Here is a 23,360-nt window from a genome sequence, read left to right as displayed (position 1 = left end):
AAAATCCATGCTTCTCCCACGCTCGGTTATATGTCGCGTGTTCTCGGGTAGGTGCACCAAAACATTTATACATTTAAGCATGTAATGGGCAAACAAAAAATGAGGTATACCCGAAGGCACTGCAGTAGTACTTCATGTAACTTTACTTCTTAAATGTTAATGTTTTACTGTTTAATAATTTATACGCTTCTTATATATTGTTCAAATTCTTTTATCAAAATAACACTGACAGCGCAATGCACGATAACATGGAGTGAAAACACCATACGCATCCGCCCACGGCCGCCCTGGTGTGCGCAGATAGGAGTTGATTCTAAAATAAAATAAACATAAAAACAGTAATACAATCATCACCCATAAAGCGGATAGCAGACGTGACGTATTATATGTGTACCAGATTTCAAGTCAATAGGTGAAACGGTTTGCAAGCTACAGGTGATTTAAAATCCTGGACAGACCAACGAAAAGCCACGGTAGCAAATTATAGAAGAAGATTTTTCTGTTTAATAATTTATATTTATATGAAATGTGCTTCTTATATATTACTTCATATTCTCATATGATAATGATGTTCATGTTGTTTATATTGATTTCTATGTTATTGTAAGTGCATCTATGTGTGTATATGTATGTATGTATGTATGTGTATATATATATATATATATATATATAAAAAAAAAAATATGTGTATATGTATATATAATATATCTGTATATGTGTATATGTATATATATATGCCAGCAACACTCATAACAATGACAACACAATTACATTGACAATCATGTTACGTTATTTTTAAAATGTTTCCTTTACTTTTTCATAACCTCTTTAACACACTACTTCTCCGCTGCGAAGCGCGGGTATTTTGCTAGTATATATATATATATATACACTGTATATTGAGAGAGGTTGAAAAGGCATTACATTAAACATTCCAACTGAGGGTGCATTACAAACTTTAGCAGTTATTTTATGAACCCCATACCAAATGGCATAAAAAGACACAGACACACAGGTACACGCACACATTTGCCCTTTTGTAATACAATAGGTACAAGTGTAAAATACCACTACAAATGGTACATCTGTCTTCAAAAATTAAGAATTTAGCTAAATTATATCAATAATCAAAATTTTCAAGTACACTTCTCGAACCTTGTTTGAAACACAAAATTGAAAGCGAAATATCCAAGTCTTGTGCCGAAGAATATCTGATATTTTAGAGTTCCAAAAATATTTACCTAGTGGAACTGCTTTGTTTTCACTACATAAAAAATCGTAATAAATTGTTAGTTCATTTATAGCTAAGGACATCAACAGATGCTGCATGCGTGTGTGTGTGAGAGAGAGAGAGGTGACGTCATTTACTTTACATTTTATGGTACGCAACTAAATAAAGCGATTTCATTGTCGTTTTTAAAAGATTTTTTTTAAGAACAACCTTTTTGTTCATTGCCATCTTGATTTTTTGATCATAGACACACGTGGATATGACGAATTTCTGTTTCTATTGAAAACCATCATTTTTCGTAAACATATCAGTTTTATATTTTGGACACACTCCCTTAACCTCAGTGGCGGAAGTTGCCTTCTCTTTTCGCGTCTCGCATTCTCCAGCAGAAACGTCAGAACGTGATACACATGGCGGCCGCAGTGAGAACAGCGGTATTAGCAGCATCAAAGGTCGGTGTTTCTTGGCAGTATTAAGGTGTACGCATAGGAGGTTTGCTAATGCGGGTAGTTTGTACTGATTTAAATTGTCTAAAAATTTGCCTTAGTGAGTAACCCTGTTTAAGTCTGGTAGCATCACAGGGTCACGGCCGGTACGAATAACGACTGCTGCTATAGAACATCGGGGTTCAAGAGAATGCGAGGCAATACTGAGCGTGGAAGAGCAGAAAATGTGAGGTTTATAGTAATCGGACGTGAAAGGTACAATTTATATTTGAGTTGGCTTTGGAATTAGAGATTAGGTTTAGACAGAACGATGGGACAAGAGTGAGTTGTGTGATTTAATTGTCAGAATTGTAAAGTAGGTGAGCAAATGTATATCGTGATGTTGGAGTGAAATAATGGGTTTAGTGTTAAGATGTGGAATTCAGAATAGCAGGACGCTGAAATGAGAGGCGATGTGTAAAGTGAAGAGGATGCTGCAACAGAGATGTTGTGCAGGGTGTCAGCAGTACGGAGTGTCGATGTCACAGGCAGAGAAGGACGCAGAGTGACAGAATGCTGGTGTTAGACGTGATTTACAGAGAAATGGAAAGATGGAAATAAAGTGAAACATTCTGTTTAAAGTGTGTTGTGATGAGAGCTTTCGTAAATGGAGGTGCTGGAGCAAGAGACAAAATAGGATTGTCCGAATTTCAATCGACGATAACGTTGAGAGCTCCAGCAAGATTGTTGGGTACAGAGCATTTCTTGAAAACCATTTAAAATTCTGTATCAGCTTTTTTAATTAAATTAAAGTTATCAGGAGAATAGAGCCTACTGCAGCTTTGGCTGCATGACGGGAGCCCATCCTAGTCCAAGTCAAGTCCTGCTTACACATGCACACATCCAAACTAATCCAGTTTAGAACTGCCAGATAATCTTCACACACATGGTTTTGGAATGGCTACATTGCAGAGAACCCATAAAAATCAGGGAGAACTTGTAAACTTCTCTAAGATAGCAACCAGGCACAGTACTGGAAGAAATATAATTGGATCCCTGAGAAAGCAGTACTAACCTCAGTGCCACCACACCATCATTTTTCATTTCACTATATACTGCCAAGTTATTATTTACTTTTTAGCATTTTAATCTAGTATATTTCTCTGTGGTCATTGTGTGTTTACCTTTTGGAAGAAATGGAAATACATTTCCTTTGTATGACCAACTAAAGATGCAGGGATTGTTAGGACTTGCTAATGGAAGTTTGTAAGCAGCAATGAACAGAGTTCTAGGCGAGCATCCATGTATTAAATGTAGGTTGACCTCCGGGTTTGGAGAGAAGTGATCCCACCAGGAGATGTGAAGTTATCAAATACAGTAGTCTGTAGTCCAGAGAGGCAGCAGATGGTGTTGTTTTCCAGCGTTTAAATTTCCAGCATTCAGTTCTTTGTCTTGTGTGTCACTCCCTTGTTGAAGGGCTTTAACTTTGTGAGACCCCTAAAGAAATGCAGGATGAATAAAATAGTTCCCTGAAAAGTGTCATTAGTGTGTACTCTGTTAATGCAGCACCTTTCAGAAAATCTTTAGAGCTGACTTTCATTAAGATGTAGGGATCTATAGCAAACATTCTATTGTGTGTTAGCCAAAGGTTCCATGCACACCATCCACAAATTGTTCTACATGTCTATCTGACAGTACTTCTTCTTCAACATTTAGAGAAACAAGTGTTTTTCCAACCCCACACAATGTTTACTGTAAATATTGTGGATGGCTCAGTTGTTGAACTGCCATTGTTCAACACATGAGTTGTCAAAAGTCAGATTCTGGCCCTGTATTTATCAAGTGTCTCATAATTATTCCTAGGGGATGCACTAAATGTCAGACTAGGATAAGAATTTATCCTGTCTCAGAGAATGACATGAGTATGACAGAGTACAAGAAGTACTTATGAAATGTCCCATTCTTACCCTGTTAGGAGAAAAGTGCCTCAGAAAGTAATATTTAAACTGAAACTACCCATGGTTATAAATCATGTTCAATCTTCCAGTGTTCACAGTAATCTTACAGAGTAATGTGGTGTGTCTCTCTCTATGATTCCCACCTTATCTTCTCTGAGCCTGTATTTATTTAATGCCTTAGGAGTCTGCACCTGCCTTCTTGAGACTTCCCAGGCTTGTAAATTGTAATGTGAATGTTCCAGGGGTTTGAGGAATACAAAGCTTAGTGTACATGTGTTAAATTTCACAGTCAATCACCCATCCTGTTCCACTTATCTCCAGGGTAATATGCTGGCTACTACAATTTGTATCCATGACTACCTGTGTATTAATACAGTGAGATTACTTTAATTTCTCATATGCATGCTCATCCATACTTAGGCCAGTGATCATTATGTGTGTGCCGATTTGAACAAATGCAGCTTACTTTAACATTACTTCACTTGGACTGGTGGGGAATGCATTACCTCACGCGTTGTGGTGCAAAATTCGAGAAATAGTTGTGACATATCCAAATCATTGCTATTGCAAAGCTGTATTTTTACATGCATGTTTCCCATCACTTTTAATTTCAGCAAACTGTGCATGGCTTCTTCTCATAGATGGGAGTGATTATATAACATTATTATATAATAATTAGCAGTTTCCTAAATTAGGAAAATTAATAAAAATGCTTTTACTCCTATTGCTAAGAATAGGACCAAATTTGCATGAGAGATTTTTAAACCAGTCGGGTCAATTTTCCTACTCTGAGACACTTGATAAACATGGATACAGGTCTATATATTTTTACACTGAAGAACTGTATCTTGCTTATATTTCAGAGCAACTATGCAGATGTCATAGACTCAAGTGAGTAGAATAGAATATTTAAAAAGCTTGGTTTCCACAACCCTCAGTAGACTTTAACTGTTTGTAAGAAGACTGTCATTATATGAACCTAAGAGTACAATTAGTGTCTGTGAATTGGAGTGAATGTGTAAGTGTGGGTGTGCTGTGTCTCCATTTGGCAGTATGTTCAGGATTGAGTTCTACAATATACAATGGTGTGAAAAACTATTTGCCCCCTTCCTGATTTCTTATTCTTTTGCATGTTTGTCACACAAAATGTTTCTGATCATCAAACACATTTAACCATTAGTCAAATATAACACAAGTAAACACAAAATGCAGTTTTTAAATGATGGTTTTTATTATTTAGGGAGAAAAAAAATCCAAACCTACATGGCCCTGTGTGAAAAAGTAATTGCCCCCTTGTTAAAAAATAACCTAACTGTGGTGTATCATACCTGAGTTCAATTTCCGTAGCCACCCCCAGGCCTGATTACTGCCACACCTGTTTCAATCAAGAAATCACTTAAATAGGAGCTGCCTGACACAGAGAAGTAGACCAAAAGCACCTCAAAAGCTAGACATCATGCCAAGATCCAAAGAAATTCAGGAACAAATGAGAACAGAAGTAATTGAGATCTATCAGTCTGGTAAAGGTTATAAAGCCATTTCTAAAGCTTTGGGACTCCAGCGAACCACACTGAGAGCCATTATCCACAAGTGGCAAAAACATGGAACAGTGGTGAACCTTCCCAGGAGTGGCCGGCCGACCAAAATTACCCCAAGAGCGCAGAGACGACTCATCCGAGAGGTCACAAAAGACCCCAGGACAACGTCTAAAGAACTGCAGGCCTCACTTGCCTCAATTAAGGTCAGTGTTCACGACTCCACCATAAGAAAGAGACTGGGCAAAAACGGCCTGCATGGCAGATTTCCAAGACGCAAACCACTGTTAAGCAAAAAGAACATTAGGGCTCATCTCAATTTTGCTAAGAAACATCTCAATGATTGCCAAGACTTTTGGGAAAATACCTTGTGGACTGATGAGACAAAAGTTGAACTTTTTGGAAGGCAAATGTCCCGTTACATCTGGCGTAAAAGGAACACAGCATTTCAGAAAAAGAACATCATACCAACAGTAAAATATGGTGGTGGTAGTGTGATGGTCTGGGGTTGTTTTGCTGCTTCAGGACCTGGAAGGCTTGCTGTGATAGATGGAACCATGAATTCTACTGTCTACCAAAAAATCCTGAAGGAGAATGTCCGGCCATCTGTTCGTCAACTCAAGCTGAAGCGATCTTGGGTGCTGCAACAGGACAATGACCCAAAACACACCAGCAAATCCACCTCTGAATGGCTGAAGAAAAACAAAATGAAGACTTTGGAGTGGCCTAGTCAAAGTCCTGACCTGAATCCAATTGAGATGCTATGGCATGACCTTAAAAAGGCGGTTCATGCTAGAAAGCCCTCAAATAAAGCTGAATTACAACAATTTTGCAAAGATGAGTGGGCCAAAATTCCTCCAGAGCGCTGTAATAGACTCATTGCAAGTTATCGCAAACGCTTGATTGCAGTTATTGCTGCTAAGGGTGGCCCAACCAGTTATTAGGTTCAGGGGGCAATTACTTTTTCACACAGGGCCATGTAGGTTTGGATTTTTTTTTCTCCCTAAATAATAAAAACCACCATTTACAAACTGCATTTTGTGTTTACTTGTGTTATATTTGACTAATGGTTAAATGTGTTTGATGATCAGAAACATTTTGTGTGACAAACATGCAAAACAATAAGAAATCAGGAAGGGGACAAATAGTTTTTCACACCACTGTACATTAGGCTGGGGTAGACTGTTGACTCCCTGTCCCTGTGTCCTTTGCATTGGGCTGAGCAAATAAAGAACTTGGATAGAATGTTCTTTTACACAGAGTTTTAGAAGTATAACAACACAATATTGTTCTTATTATTTTTAGTGTTATGCATTTTAAGTTTGGGTTAAGCAGTAGCCCAATTGTTAACATCTTTCTTTATGCTGCAGGGAATCTATGCTCAATGGGCTCCAGTTCTCCGGAGGCCATTCTGTGTATCTGCCAGTCTTCAACACCAGATTACAAGCAACCAGGTAGGGGAGCAGACAAGCAGGCCTCATCAGTGTACACAAAGTGAACTAACTATTGTTAGTCTTTTGCCTTTGATGTGTTTTACCTGTTGCTTTATTTTATTTGTGCTCTTTTTAATCCTTGTAGAACAGCTAACTACTCACTTACAAGACAGTATATATTGTCAGCTTCCAGGATTTGCTATTCTATGTAGTTGTTCTTTTCAGTTTGTATCTAATGGTGTGAAAACTATTTTTTAGTTGCTGACTTTAAGTTCTTTAAGTTTTTTATTTTGTCTTTTGAACAAGTCTGTGTATCCTGTAGGGTGATGCTGCTCGAGCTGATGGGGTTTTTAAGGTGACAATGATCCCTGGTGATGGTGTGGGTCCAGAACTTATGACTGCAGTGAAAGAAGTGTTTAAGGTAATGTCTCTGCCCCCATTACCTACACTGACCCCAAACAATTTACAGGATTTCACAATAATTTATTTTGCATTTAGGCAGGAGATGTACCAGTGGAGTTTGAAGAGTTTCACCTTAGTGAAGTTCAGAACATGGCATCAGATGAAAAGCTTGAAGAGGTTCTGAGCTCCATGAAGAAAAACCGGGTTGCTCTCAAAGGTGCAAAAACATGTCCCGTTTTTGTGTATTAAAATAAAAAGCTGGACTATTTGTTGAAGCAAATGTATTTGTATAATATGTACTGTAATGTTCTTTCACACCTTTTTTATTGTCAAAACATCCCACTGCTATGATCTGAGCACAAGAATGCAAACAATTAGTGCATTTACATGTACACATATAACCAGGATAAAGTGAGTAACCTGGTTAAGGCAGCAACCTGATTTCGTAAAAATATGCATTTACAGGTGCAAGTAATCTTCTGGAGTTCTCCTTTGTCAGAAGTCTCCAACATCATTAAACTGCGCTTAAATGAGTTAAACATCATCATTGGCCACTATGTATCCCAAAACAAGCATAAAGCCTGTGATCATTTTCTTGTGTTTAATAAATGCATTTAGTCTTACTTCACAGCTGAGCACATGAAAGTCACATTCGTCCCCCTTTTAGATCTCAGATCTGAGCCCCAGCTGATTTGTGGTATGGAAACTGACCACTTTGTAATCTGATCACACTGTTTCAACATATTAGCAAATAACTGTATGAAACTAAAGTGACACTTTATTTCTAGGCTTCTGTTACTGTGTTGCATGTGGCACACTGCTTTTCTGCTTGGCTGTGTGACTGAACCCTGCAAAGGAGTGGCTTACTAGTATGTGTGCTTCTTGCCTTATACCCAGTACTACTGTAGTAATAATAACTCGTGGAGTTTTTACTTCAATAAAATAAGTGTTGCGCTAGTTTACACTTGACTTTGAAAAGTAATGGGTCCACATAACACATGTTACTTTTAACAGGTTTTCCTTTTGCTACAGATATTGTTCTGCTGAGATTAGGTCTGTACGTTCAGTTCATCAACACAAATGTAGTGATTTCTGAAATACTGAGACAAATTATTTAATCTGGGAGAAGAAATAATGTGATCACCCGGGCATTTGCCCCCAGAAATTTATATTGTGCATGCTTCCACCTATGACTGGTTAAAGTGAGTGCGAAGCAAAGCAGATGAACAGAATGCAATGGATATGCTCAAACTACAAATATATTATCTGTAACCATGTTAATGGTTTACATGGTCACATAGAAGGATTATTTGCAGAGAAATCTATTTCAGTAAACCAATTTTCCCTGAGACCAATAACCTCATTTTTCTAAACGGAATAAGGGTTTACACAGCATTTTGGAAACCAAGTTTCTGTGAATAACTAGCTTATTAAGGCACATGTAAACTCACTGAATGATTTCACAAAATGTAGTCTTTATGTTGTGTTTTTTTTATTCATTCTTAGAAAAATAATATTATTAGATGTTTTTTTTCATTTTTTTGTATACCTATCCCCTTCTACCTGTTTTTTCTTCCTCATGGTAAATTTATATCCCACAATGAACTCCACCCAATCTGAGCTTGTTTCCTACCTTCCATTCAATGTTCCTGGGGTAGGGTTCGGCAAATACAGTTCTGACTGAGTAAGGGACGGATGGGTATCGGCTGTATTGAACTCAAAACAAAGCAGTACTGTATGTGAAAAAGCTTTTTAATGCTGCTCATTTTTATTATTATTCGTATGTTTGCAAATGTGACTGTAAACGTTTTCTTTTTTGCTTGTGTTAGAATAGTAACTACCTTGCAATTACATACTGTCTGTTTTCTTTGTAATAAATGCAACATTTTTCCTATTTCCTGGATGTGCTAAAGGTGAACTTCAAATATTGTCTCTGGGTTTTAAGCTTGGTTGTGACTTTAGTTTCTGTTATCAGTAATATTAAAAGTTTAGTCCCTTTCTTGTCAGTTTCAACAGAAGAAATCCTATTGTATTTCTTTGGTTTCTATGAAAGCTAGTGATTTTTTTAAATTTATGAAATAGTACATGCATTCCACAAGCACTTTAGTTAACTTTTGCCTCTCTCTCTCTTTCTCTAGGCAAGATCTATACACCAATGGAGTATAAAGGAGAGTTGGCTTCTTTTGAAATGAGACTCAGGTAGTTGAACATGGAATTAATTTCATGCATTAAACTGTAACTGACAGTAGAAGCTAATATTTGATAAAATGTAAAAATGACTATTTTTTTTAAAATTGCACCCAAAGGTTGACAGAAAAGGGGGAAAAAAAGAAAAAGTAGTCAAGTTAACTAATTTGTGAGCACCACTCCAAGATGTTTTACAACTATAGTATTACAGGAAAATTGTTACATGTTTTATATTCATTGTCTAAACAAGTTAAGGAAATCGATCAGGATCACACAGTGAGTGGGGTTTAAACCAGAATCCATTGCCTGCCTTTCATCTAGTATAGCTGCAAAAATATAGTTTGTGCTTACATATTATAATAATAATACTTTATTTTAATTTATTTTTATTTACTTTAATTTGTTTATATAGTGCCTTTCCCATCTTAAAGCTGTTAGTTGAGTTGTATTTGTTTCCAATGTTGCTGTAACTGTCTTTTGCTGGCAATCATATGTAGGATAGAGTAGCACAAAATAGATAATTTTGTATGTGCAGATCATTAAAGGTTCCATACTTAATAACAGGGCTCGGCAATAATATTTTATTATTACAATTATTATCAAATATGTTAAACTCGTCAGTAAGGATAAATCTGTAGTAAGTAATTTTTGGATAGTTTTTTTTTAGTCTAGAGGGCTATATTTTTTTAATACTTCCACATGCATGCAATGCTTTTACCTAGCTTAAACACGTAAGTTCTGTCTACAACACTAAATTGCATCTTGTTCTGCGAAGTATTAAGGCTGATTATGCAGCATCTCATGGGATCTCATTCTGAATGCGTGCATCTAAATATCAGTCAAATGCAATGTAAATTCAGTAAAATGCCTTCTTAGAAATAGTTATGAAGAAATATTCTGATAAATAACTTCCAAGTATTTTTTTATTATACAATATGTTGAATTCACTTGTCATTTTTGTGTTTATTGTAAATTTAGATTAGTTTGTTCTTTTAAAGTGGAGCATGACGCCTTGAAGTCTGATAGATTCTTTTAACGTCTTTACATTCTTACAACTCCTACTTGTTATAGCAGTTGCCAAAAGTCTAGATTTTAATGAACTTTTTATTTATACCCATTAAGTAATTTTTGGTTTCTTCCGTGTTTAATATATTATTCAAGCTTAAACACCAAGCACCAAGAAATGAATAAAGTTATTATCAACTGTTATAAATATGAAAAAATAGATAATAACATTTTTGTCCATATTGCCCACTTTAGGTAAATTTATGTCTTAGAATACTTGGCATCAAATTATTACTTTTACTTTTTAATCTCTCTGACCTGTTGTTTTTGCCAGGCGAAAACTGGACCTGTTTGCGAATGTGGTACATGTCAACAGCCTACCTGGCTATAAGACCCGCCATAACAACTTGGACCTGGTGATCATTCGAGAACAGACAGAGGGGGAGTATAGCTCCTTGGAACATGAGGTAAAACTCAGCTTATACCATATATGCTTGTCTTTAACTGTAGCAGGTTTAGAATAACGGGTTGGTGAATGGATGGATGGTAGAACAAAACATTTATAAAAGTGTATTATGGTCATTATCCACCAGATGGCGAATATGGTACAATGTAGTTTAGTAAACTAAAACTAGCCTCCTTGAACGCATAAAGAATCATGCTTCCAAAAGCACAGCTTCAAAGTACATATGGTACACTTAAGTATTCATTCAGTTTAAAAGGTCTAGGCTTGATTTAAATGGTAAGGTTAAATCTGATTATTATACTTAAGGTGAATTAATAATTAATGTGTAAAATATGCCAGTAAGTGTATGCTGTATTCTCAGACTCGGATGTTGTGAGTTTGTGTGTACTGTGCTGTAAACGTTTTGAAGCGGTGTCCAGGCACACTGAAGTGTATGCAACTACATAACTCCTACTGCCTCTGTGTTGTAGTTTTGTACCAGAAATCATTGCATGTTTTGCCTTTCTCATAATACAGAAGATACAGTATATCCCTTATGATTTTATCGATAGATTCCATGAAGTAAGCTGATTTAGATTCTTTTAAAACCACTTAATCCAATTCATGGTCTCAAAGACAGGGCTTTGGTGGCAGTATCCAACACAAAGCTGGAAGAGACTTGTAAATTAATCAAAACCGTGTTTAGTTGCATTTTGCTTGCATTTACAAAGGAGGTCAAATTGGTAGTCCGGATGCTCAGGACTGCCAGTTTTTATTTCTGGACAACTAAACCACAGACTCGAAATGCACAGCAGACTATCACATGTTTCTGATCTTTAATGCATGCAGTATTTTTCTAATTAGAAACAATTTGATTAAAACAAAAAACCCAATTCTTAATGTACAATCTTATCTTTGACTAACTTAACTTGCCTCGTTAATGCTGGTTGTGAGAGCAGCTCCACAAAAATGATGTCAGACGTTGGGTTTTCACTAGAAGCTATACACAATTTTTTACAACTACACAGTGATATGGGTGCAGGCCATGTACCCTAAATGGTGAATTTAGTAGTAGTGACTGTACAAAGGGAAATTCAGCACAACTAACTCAGGGAATGTACCGTTCTATATGCAGAGAAGAGTATTCTGGGGCCACCAGCAGTCCTTTGTTTTCAGGCAGAAGTAATTTTAAGGATTGAAAAAAGTGAGAAAACACAGTAGCATTTGACCGTATATGTTAGCCTGCAATATCTAACAAATGCTGGTGTAGTAATGAGTCATTTCATGAAACTTACAACTTAGAAACAAAAACAAACACTGATGTAGCATGTATCTCTTTTCAACTGACAGGGCTTGCTACTGCTGAGAAAATGACAGAGATACTAATTTGCAGGGAATAAATTAGGTCTGATAAAAAAAATTGGTAATAGAAAGTTAATGTTGTATTTCAGTTCATTTTTGATTAAAATTTACATCAACATAATCCTTTGAAAATCATCCATTTTGCGAAGTTTTCAAGATGTCAATTGTGTTTATAATTAGGTAAAATAATGCTATGCACTTGTGTACAACAAAACTGTGCAAATAAATGTTTAAGCATATGGCTACTATCTTTTACAGAGAAATGCATGTCTTTTACTTAAGAGGATATGCATTTGACATGGTCTTTGTGTTTCAGTAGATATTATATATGTTACATTGTTGACTTTAGCATAGTTTGTATACATTTCAATGTCTAGTGTATGCATTTTAGGGTACAGTGTGAGTGCTTCAGTATAGTGTTTATGCATTTCAGTATATAGTGGTCGCGTTTCAGTATATCTTACTTAAAGTACACTATATATGCCAGGAAGAAAGCATAAATGTTTATCATTGCTTCCTTTAACCCTCGGTTTGTACACACATAAGGTAAACAACAAACGTTTAAGTGGTCACTTTTTAGTCTCTGTTTATAATCAAAAAAGCAAGATATTATTTTACTTATTAGGTGGTAAAATTCTAAAGTGCAAAAAAATATATCAAATATATCATCATAATACATTACGATGAAACAACAATGCAGATTTTTGCTAGGATGGCAAATGGGGAGAGTTTAATTCTCCTAATGTGTTCCTGCAGTCAATTGAAAATGATTTCTTCTTTTTTGTTATATGATGTTTGTTTGCTAGAATTTAAATGGCCTGTTCAACAACTAATTCAGCAGCCACTATCTCTGCTTAATCCGGATGTACTAGTTGCTGTCCAAATTACCTTGATCAACTTTCTGTGCTTATGGGCACATTCTTCTGATGCCATTCACCTCCACTTCTGTCCATGTTTTTTTGGCCTTATTCTTAAACTTATTCTTTCTGCCTTTATCACAGTACACCTCTTCACCAGGCCATTCTCAATTAAAATATTACTTGAGTCTAAGGTGTTCCTGTGGCCTAAGCCTACTGGACAGCAAATTGAAAAAGTAATTGAGTTCAGTGTTAAGAGTTGATTTTTTGAAAACTGAATCTTACGGAGTAAGGTGAAGGAAAGCTAGTTGTAGAGTCTTTGAAATTCATACAAGAGTGTTTTTTAAGAATTCTACAGTATATTCATCTCATCTAGTGCTCAGTGCAAGTGAAAAACTTATGCATATGTTTAAAAATAAATTTAGGAAACATTTTAAGAAATACAGCCTTAGAACTGACAGAAAAAAATTACAGAAATGGTAAAATTCTCTTTACATTACACACTTATTTTAAAGATGCATATAAATAAAATGTATTATTATTTAATAATAATCATCATCATACAGATTGATTGAATAAAAAAAAAAAACTAAAAACTGCAGGGTCAATAGGTACTGCTAACCTGGTTATTTTCTGTAGAAATTAGAATTTTCTTTACTGACCTTTATCAGTAAAACTGGTATTTGCCCCAGTTGCTGTCATCTTACTTTTTCTGCATTTTTCTTTCTACTTAAGAGTGTCACAGGAGTGATTGAGTGTCTAAAGATCATCACCCGTGAAAAGTCCAGACGCATTGCAAAGTTTGCCTTTGATTATGCTACCAAGAAAAGCCGGTCCAAGGTCACTGCTGTCCACAAAGCTAATATTATGTAAGTAAGATACTGATGCCGAGAGTAGAGAGTCTTCAATGGTTTAATATTTTTAATTCTTGTACTCATTTGGCTAATTCCTCACCTTTTTAGGTTATTCCTCCAGACAAATATAAACATTTGGAGGGAGTAAATGAGAAGGTATAATTGAAATTAGGCATCTTTTTAAGGTTCTTTAAAATTCTTTGACAGTATCAACAAATTGTTTCTGCACGGATTGCATAAAGGGTGTTTCTATTACAATATATCCCAAAGACTAGCATGTTTCACCAAATGTTGATGCTAAATCTTGTCCCATAGTGGTGAGTGTTTATGTGTCCTTCAATGGAATGGCACCCATTGCAAGGTTTTTGGGATAGGCCTCTGCCCTTCTGAATCGGAGTTGGAGTGAGCAGGTTTCATAACGAATAAATGAATAAATGTCTGAATGTTGCAGCTAGATTACAAGTTCAGTTTTTTCAAACAAACTAACATGTGTTCAGACAGAAAATAACCGGAATGCAACAAGCTCTGAGGGGCAGGTGACTAATTTTATTCATATATCAACTTCTTGGATAAGGAGTGATTTATTGTTTTACTTTTTAAAAAATCTGTAAAGCTATATTAGTGGTGTTTATATGAATTAAGTAGAATTACTGTCATGTTTTAGTTTATTAGTTGATGAAGCTTGTTCTTTAGAACCACAAATTTAGAACACTCACTTTAATATGTTAAGCAGCATGTGTAAGTCTCACTGTGCATTGCCTAGTCTTGCTATACACTGCTCAAAAAATTAAGGAAGCACTTACATCACATCTTGATAAATAAAATATTTAAGTTGAAAATCTTTACTTAGTATTACTGTGTAATTTGTTGAGAGCAAAATGATGTTACAGTGGTCACTGGAAACCAAAATCACCAACCCATTGAAGGTTAAAAATTTAAATTACAAGTTGATCCATGTGACTCAGTAGTGGGTATCTCCCTCATGTGCCTGAATGCACTCCCAACAACTCCTGGGCATGCTCCTAATGAGACAGTGGATAGTGTCCTGGGGAACTTCTTCCCAGACCCGGATCAGGGCAGGGAGCTCCTGGACAGCTTGTGGTGCTATTTGGCAGCATCGGATGCACCAGTACATTACGTCCCAGAGGTTCTCAATTGAATTCAGGTCTTGGGAACTTGCAGGTCAGTCAGTGGCATCAATGCCTTCATCATCCAGGAACTGCCTACACCTTCTGGCCACATGAGGCCAGGCATAGTCCTGTACCAGGAGGAACCCAGGGCCAACTGCACCAGCATAAGGTTTGACAGTGGCTCTAAGGATTTCATCCCGATATCTTAACAGCAGTCAGGGTACCATTGCCTAGCACATGGAGGTCTGTGCAATCCTCGAAGGATATGCCTCCCCAGACCATTACTGACCCACCGCCAAACCAGTGTTGCAGTCTGCATAGCATTCACCACAGCGTCTCCAGACTTTTTCACATGTATCACATGTGCTCAGTGTGAACCTGCTCTCATCTGTGAAGAGAATGGTGTGCCTGTGATGGAGCTGCCAATTGTGGTATTCTCTGGTGAATACCTTTCGTGCTGCTTGGTGATGGGCTATGAGCCCAAGTCACTCATGCCACCCTCATGGAGTCTGTATCTGATAGTTTGGTCAGAAACATGCACACCAGTAGCCAGCTGGAGGTCATTTTGTAGGGCTCTGGCAGTGCTCCCCCATTCCATCTCGCACAAAGGAGCAGATACCAGTCCAGCTGCTATGTTGATGCCCTTCATGGCCCTGTCTGGTTCTCATCATGTAACGGCCCATCTACTGATACCTCCTCCATGCTCTTGAAACTGTGATGGGAGACACAGAAAGCCTTCTTGCGACAGCACATATGGATGTGCCATCCTGGAGGAGCTAGACTACTTGTGAAGCCTGAATTGTCTGCAGGTACCATTTTTTTTTTTAGAAGAAGAATTAAGTGGATGGGACGGGTAAGCTTTGTTTGGTTGAATGGCCTGTTCTCATCTAGATTGCTGTAATGTTCAGATTGGTTAGTTGTATGGTTTTCTTCAGTTTCAGTAATAACAAAATAAAGAATTTCAGCATTTTTCAAAAAAGTGCATTTTTCTCAAAAAATTCAGCTTATAGCAATGATAAAAATGTCAACCTGAAAAGAATTAAAGAAAAAAAGGCACCAAATATAAATGTTTGATATGCATAAGGCAATCTGTCATAAACAAAATTGAAGTTTCTGGAGATGTTTCAGCTGTTGAAAAATAACTATATGAACTGATAACTTTAATGGCCTTATTGTTATTTTCCTTCTAGTACAGAATGCATGTATGACAAGCCAAATTAGTGAATGATGGTAAATGTGTAACTTGGAGAGTCGCTGCCTGTTTCTAAGTTTGTCTTTTGTTTTCTGACCCTTCTACTTTCCTCATTCTTTATTTTATTCTCTTTTCTAATATTTGTGCTATTGCTTCTCTTCTGACTGTACATTTTCTTATTTTGTTATGTTCATGCTCCATGTGCTTAAGCTAATCTACCAAGGACATTTACTAATGTGTACATATTTTCAAACATGAGAAGTCAATATTGTTTTTGCTTTTATCATGGATGTTTGGTTTTATAATGGTATTCTCTCATTATTTCAGGAAACTGGGTGATGGCTTGTTCCTTCAGAGCTGTCAGGAAGTAGCCCAGCTGTATCCAAAAATAAAGTATGAGACAATGATAATTGACAACTGCTGTATGCAGGTATTTGTAGTAGTATATCAAAATGAAACTAAAAATCTTAGTACTTTATAGATCAGGGGAAAGACATGCAACTATCTTATGTAATAGTTGTTAGTTGTAATCGCATATTCAAGATTTTAATAGAACTTCTCAAAATTTTTAAAAGGACATCTTTTATTTTCACAATTTGTTCTTTAATTGGTTAGGAATTTATAATACATTAAGTGGAAGTAATCCTGAATTGTCTACTGTTTTACTAAAAGAAGGAGAAATAACGTTTTTTTAAGTTAATGTATTCTCTTTACAGCTGGTCCAAAACCCATATCAATTTGATGTGCTGGTGATGCCAAATTTGTATGGGAATATCATAGATAATCTAGCTGCTGGTTTGGTGGGAGGTGCTGGTGTGGTCCCAGGAGAAAGCTACAGTGCAGAGTATGCTGTTTTTGAAACGGTCAGTCAAGATTTAATAAGTATGCACTAAGTATGTTGTTTGATCATGAAAGAAAAGGATTAATTAGAAATAAAAGGTACATTAAGGTTGCTTGATAGCTATTGCAAAACAGAATGTCACCACTTTGAGAATGGTGGTTTTATGTGTATTTGTGTCAGTATGCAAGATACGATAACTCAAAAATGAATCATCTAGTCTCAGTGAAACATTGCTCAGTTATTATTGTAAAATGGTATAAACCTACTTATTTCAGGCAAAATTGCTCCAGTTGATTTTACTAAACATAGACTATATATACCATAATCATAGAAAAATATTGTAACAGTCATAATTTTGACTACTTTTTCATCAGATTTACACATTTTAAGCATTAATGGTCATGATTTGACCATTTTGTCAATGTGTTTGTGCATCCTCACATTATGTGAATCCCCGATGTGATAACTCAAAAACAAATCACTTGTACAGTCTCCAGATTTTAGTCCAATAGAGCCACCTTGGTTCTTGAGGTTGCTAGTATGTTGCAAGTTGGTCAGGCCATACTCTTTATTCATGATAATAAACCTGAAACTTGAATAAAACTTGGCACAGTTATTAGCATTTTGAATACATTTCAAAAGATGTACATTAAATACAAATGTTAATTGTGCCCAAACTTCACCACAATTGGGGGAAGGAGGTGTAAGTTTTTTTTTTCAACAAGATAAGATTGCTGCATTTCATTCCACATGATAAAGTAATTGGCTTGCAAAGTTTTCTTACTAACATTCACTTATTTTGGGAAAAGCATATACTGGAAACATAACCTTTTTTAATTTAACCATCTAAAATTTTTAATAATTCTAGTTTACTGTAAACATAGCGTGCATGTGATTACATGCATTTAATAACATTGGGGTAAGCGGTAGCGATAACCGGCAAAAATGTCTCTACACACCAAAACTGGTATCAAAGTAAATAGTACAATCATTTAGAATTAGCAAACATATTTTTGTATGCTACTGTTTTCCTTGAAAATACATTGTTTTCAGCAGAATTGTTGTCTTACCAACTATAGTAAATGGCCACCACTCCAAAAAAACCTACAAGCACAATAAGGGATATGATGTTTAACAAGCTGTGTTTGCTGCAGTTTTCATATTTTTTTGATTGATACAAATGTAGTTTCTCCATTAGAAAAAGTTTCTGATTTTGTTTTCAAAAGTTTAAATTGAATACCTGATATCTTTTTCAGGGTGCTCGACATCCCTTTGCTCAAGCTGTTGGGCGGAATATTGCCAATCCTACAGCTATGCTTTTGAGCTCTGCTAACATGCTGCGGCATCTCAAGTGAGTATAACTCTGGTGGCTTTCCATCTATGGTGGGGAAATAGTTGACACAAAGTGCTTGTTTTTGCTTAATATTTATTTTGGAGATCACTAAATGCAGTACAGTGTATGTATTGGAAAATGTATACATTGATAAATTTTTTTTCTTCAGGATATGTTTCTTATCAAAGTGCGATTTGAAAAGGGGTAGTGCACTGTCATTTTGAAGCAACCCTTAAACCATTATTTTGTTGAAGTACATTTATCATTGCTGAAAAATCCTGACAGATTTCACACAGTTTTTGCCATGTCTTTCATTCCATAACACTCCAGTTTTGTTTCTTTGTAAATAAAAAGAGGACACAGTTTGTTGTGCCATGAATGTCAGTGTGTTGCTGTTTGTGGAACTGCACAGTACCATTTAACATAATTTGACAACAAAAATGTAAAAATGTTTCTTAGTGGGTGATTGAAAGTTCACTTATTCATACATTGTCTTGTTCCTCTTAATCCATCTTTAGTGTTGCAGTGGTTAGAGATTACATTAAACACAAGGCAGAAACAAAAACAGACAAGGCACATTACTATTGCAGGGCCCACTTATTCAAACACCCACACTCAACCGTCCAGGACCAATTTAGTAAATAAGCTTACAAATATGTTTGTGGGATGTGGAAGATAAAGTGGAGTATGAGGAGAAGGGCCTTTGTAGACACAAGGAAAATGTGCAAACCACACAGACCATGACCAGGCAAGAGTTTAACCCTGTCTTGTGAAGCTGTGACACAGCAATAGTAAACTCTGATACACTGTGCAGCCCCATATTATTTATACAGGTACACATTATTCAGTTGTTGCTAATAATCTGGCAGCTTTATTTTGGATTTATTGCTGAGGATGAGGAGGGGCTCAATTTGGGAACAGGGCAGGATTCTGAACCAGGCTATGAAAGCTTGTTGGAGAAGAAAGCAGATTCTGGAAAGTTAAAGTGAAACCCTAAAACATTTTTTGTTCTTCCCAAAAACACAAATAAACAAAAGCAAAACTGGATCTCATTTGGCTTTGGCATTTTTAATGTTGGTTTTCTATTTTCCATTTGGTTTTCTTTCCATTTCCTAACTTGCGTTCATAGTTCTTAAAACAATTGCTGTGTTAGCTCAGTCTTGAAGATGCCACATATGGTTCAAATCTAACAACTTCATGATCTAGTGATTTGCTTAACCTAAATCGTACCTCATGTCAGTGGGCATAGACAATACTGCCAGCCATACCTCAGTCAAGGCTAACGGTCACTCCTGGAACTATAGATATTAGGTTGCCCAGGGGAACTGCAGAATCAAGTTGGTAGATTCTGCTTCATCTTTATTCAGTAGGTCTTGGCAAAACGTAAACTGTTTACTTTAAAAAAAAAAATGGCAAAATGTAAGCACTGTAGGTGCAGGATAATTGGATACTAATGGTAGCAGTAATGTAAATAATAGCTGTCATTATTTAAAGAATAAGGCAGCAATAAAAAGGAAGTTGTGTAACATTTATAAGGAAAATATCAGCCATGTCAGAGAAGAGTTACACATTCTAGGACTGCAAGGTGCCATATACTTTGTGAAAAAAGAAAAAGAAGCAAAAGATATCACAAAATTTACATGTACATTTTTTCAAGCAGGTATTTACTAGTGGAACTGATTTTCTTTAGAAAGATTAAATATCTTAATTTATTTTATCTGTATTTTGGTCGTCACTTTTATTACTTTTCAAGTGTACGCCTTGCCATTCAAAATTGTTATTTTTCTACCTTCTGCCAAAAAAATAGTTTCCAATTTGACTCTGTTGACTGAAACTGAAATGACTTAATATACTACAGCCGCAGATGTTGATCTAAGTGGTAAACATTATTTATATTCCTAAAGAAGGTTTAATTAACTAAAAAAATAAGGAAATTTTGCTCTTTCAACTAGTGTTTCCCAGTCTTATAAAGTAGTATGACTTCTTTGTTTTTATTCATAGCTTGGAGTATCATTCCAGTCTGATCTCAGAGGCAGTAAGGAGGGTCATTAAGTCTGGCAAGGTAAGTCATTTGACTGTGCTTGTTAATTGTTTTAATGTTCTAATCACTCTTTGACGCCATTTTCTTGTTTTGTTTAACAACCCTGCTCACTCTGCACTTTTTATTTAAAGGTAATTCACCTATATCTTTACCACAGAGTTACAGATTTCTTTTGGATTTTAATTCCATGGTTTATTCTACTGGTTCAGCCTTTCCTTAGGCTTTTATTCTCTTTCTTTCTGCCACCTTGAAATATTCCAGTATACCTATAAAAGCCTAGGTAACCATTTAAATTGTTTCTTCCTGGAATGCCCTTGCAATTAGTACAACAGCTTCTGAACACCTTTACCTTGGTAGGACTGACACATTCATATCCAAAGTCCAAATATATTGTACTTTGCATTTAACTTGGAATATTACATTTTCAGTTAAAGTTTTCAATTACTTCAGTTAGCATTGCACATCTCTTTGAAAAATGTTTCTTACCACCATCTCATATGCACACATGCATTAATAGCATGATTATATTGCTGGTTAGGCAGTTTCTCCAGTCATTAGTCCAGACAACATATAAAAGCAGCTTTTGCTTTTCAAACTGTGCAAATGCTCCCTAAAATATGATTCCTTCTTTCCTTTCCTTCACCTAGAGTCTGGCATGGCTGTGTCCCCTTCAACTGACAGGGGAATGCTGGAAGGCTGATTTATACTTAATGTGCAGGTCATTGTCATTATCCTCTCTCTTTAACAAGTTTTTTCCAGGTTTACCCATTATAGCTTGTTGCCCCAAATCTTTTTTTCCTCCATTCACCTTTGCATCCTTTGGAGTGAGACAAATGTTTCTCATATCATCTGACATCCAACTTTTAGCCTCATATGCTACACATTAGTCTTGGTGCATTTCTTCATCCAGTCATTATCTGCCTTTCACTCCACATGCCCAGCACAATACCTATTGCCTCCACACCAAGTCTTTCTCTTAAGTTGGCATGGGTCTTCCTGTCACTGTCTGACACACAGCCATCTGATAATTTGTATCTCCATTTTATCCAGCTTTGTTTCATCTTACACTTTCATTGCCAATTTCTCACCACACAGAGCATTATGTTTCCATAACTTTCATAAACTATCCTTCAGTGGTAAAGTCACATCCTTTGAAGTCAGAATGGGGGACGGCTCCCAGAATTGTTCCATTCACCTCTCACCTAGCCTATCACTACTATTTCTGCATATCACTATACTTAACATATCATCTAGATAGCAGAAATTCGCAATTTACTCCAATCCAACTTGGTTGCCAATGACCTGAATTTACTCTTAATACATTTAACACTTGTCTAGCACACTTCATATAAACAAAGGTTGTGCTTGGAGCCTGCAGACTACCCTTCACACTTTTATATCCTGTATGCACACTTTTCTGACAAAGCATGCCATGGACTGAGCTTTTCCCTATACATCTACCATACATGCAGCACAATCATGTACCCACCCCTTTCATCTCCCCTGCCCCTTCATCTCCAACCATTATGTTGCCCTTTCCTAAGTTGCAGGCTTTCGTTTCTCAAACTAGTTTTCCATTTCATCATATTCTCCTTCAATTCCGCTTTGCTTTCTGCTATCCAATTGAGATTACCGGCATACAAGAGCTCCCTTAGAAATCCTTCTTGCACAACTCCGGTTACAACCTCCTTCACTACCATGAACATCAACTGATTAGAACAGATCCCTGGCGCAGCTTCACCTTCACCTTCAAACTTGCACTATCACCATCTCCTGTTCTGAAAAACATTCGTGCTTCAGCATGCTTTGACAGCACTACAGGCACTAACTGTTCCTCCACTTCTTACTTTCCTATTGCTTATCCCACAATCTCTTCTGGCATCTTGTCAAATGTCTTCTGCTGATTAACTAATGCATAATGCAGCTTCTTTCTTTTTGCCAGATGCGCTTTCTGCATTTGAGATTTCATTGTTTGTTCTTTTCAAAGGCAAGAAACCAAACTTCCTTAAATGTGACATCAGAATAAATTATCAATAGGTATACGCTTAAATACATAAAAATAGATATTTGCAAGAAATATGGTATTACAGAGGTTCTGTTCCCCAAGGAGTAAAACAATTGATTATAATACTGCCCAAAATACAAAATGTAGAATATATTAATAGAAATTATGCATTTTAAGTAAACATACTGTATTGTACATTACATACACAGATGTTTATTAATACAATAAAAATGTGGAAAGTTATCAGAAATGTACAAGTTTGATGACACATGTGATGCAAATACTCTAAATATGAACAGCATAATTGCTTTCATCAGATACAGATCAACATATGTAGCGCACATACCGCACATTAACAAAATGCATGTCAAACCTAGGAAATTCACATTGGTGTAGGCTTTTCGTATTTTGGTTTGAATTCACCAAATGTCAGTTTAACTGAAATATCCATTCTTTCAAAGGTTCCTTAGTTCTCTGTCTAATTAGATAACATCACCTCCTCTATACTTGTCAAATTTTATTAGATCCTTAAGTACAGAAGGAATAGTTTGTTGCTTATGTCTTTGTTTTTGTTTCCTTTTGCTTGTGCACTTACCTATTTGATTTTTAATTTCATAGTCCATTTTAATGCATGCCAGCATGAAAACGAAAGAAGTGCATATCAGTACACAGGTGGTGAGCAGTGTCATTAAATTAACACTATAAAGACCTCTGTTCTGCTATTTCACTCCGTAGCTTTCATTATTTGTAACTTCTTTTATAGTTTATCATGCTGTCTCTTTTCATTCCCTGTAATTCACTCTGTGTTTTTTAGCAATGACTGTTCCAATGTGCCTGCTGGATGTTGTGGTCTAGTGCTGTGCTTACAGAACTGCCCTTTGGTTTGTTGGTCTTGGTATTTCTAATAAAATGGCCTGCTTTAAAATATAGTCATATGAAGAAGTTTGGAAACCCCTCTCAGCCTGCATAATAATTGAGTCTACTTTCAACAAAAAAGATAACAGTGGTATGTTTTTCATTTCCTAGGAATATCTGAGTACCGGGGTGTTTTCCGAACAAAGATTTTTAGTGAAGCAGTATTTACTTGTATGAAATTAAATCCATCCATCCATTATCCAACCCAC

At 36.2% G+C, this 23,360-nt stretch overlaps 1 protein-coding gene across 3 annotated transcripts in view; it reads left to right on the top strand.

Annotated features, from left to right (window-relative positions):
• The first annotated feature begins 1,584 nt into the window (after positions 1-1,584).
• Positions 1,585-23,360, top strand: part of idh3b (isocitrate dehydrogenase (NAD(+)) 3 non-catalytic subunit beta) — a 39,279-nt gene continuing 17,503 nt past the window's right edge. For all 3 annotated transcript variants that reach the window (XR_003716690.2, XM_028804778.2, XM_028804777.2), the window contains exons 1-11: positions 1,585-1,683; positions 6,520-6,603; positions 6,905-7,003; positions 7,081-7,201; positions 9,123-9,183; positions 10,511-10,643; positions 13,576-13,709; positions 16,344-16,446; positions 16,733-16,879; positions 18,114-18,208; positions 20,192-20,252. Coding sequence is in view for 2 of the 3 variants with exons in the window: in XM_028804778.2 (XP_028660611.1) it covers positions 1,642-1,683; positions 6,520-6,603; positions 6,905-7,003; positions 7,081-7,201; positions 9,123-9,183; positions 10,511-10,643; positions 13,576-13,709; positions 16,344-16,446; positions 16,733-16,879; positions 18,114-18,208; positions 20,192-20,252 (1,080 nt within the window). In the remaining variant the exon portion in view is untranslated. The remainder of the gene's footprint in view (positions 1,684-6,519; positions 6,604-6,904; positions 7,004-7,080; positions 7,202-9,122; positions 9,184-10,510; positions 10,644-13,575; positions 13,710-16,343; positions 16,447-16,732; positions 16,880-18,113; positions 18,209-20,191; positions 20,253-23,360) is intronic.

The sequence above is a fragment of the Erpetoichthys calabaricus genome, chromosome 7 (genome assembly GCF_900747795.2).
Source record: "Erpetoichthys calabaricus chromosome 7, fErpCal1.3, whole genome shotgun sequence".
Taxonomy (NCBI): Eukaryota; Metazoa; Chordata; class Cladistia; order Polypteriformes; family Polypteridae; genus Erpetoichthys; species Erpetoichthys calabaricus.
This window is presented reverse-complemented; position numbering and strand designations above follow the sequence as displayed.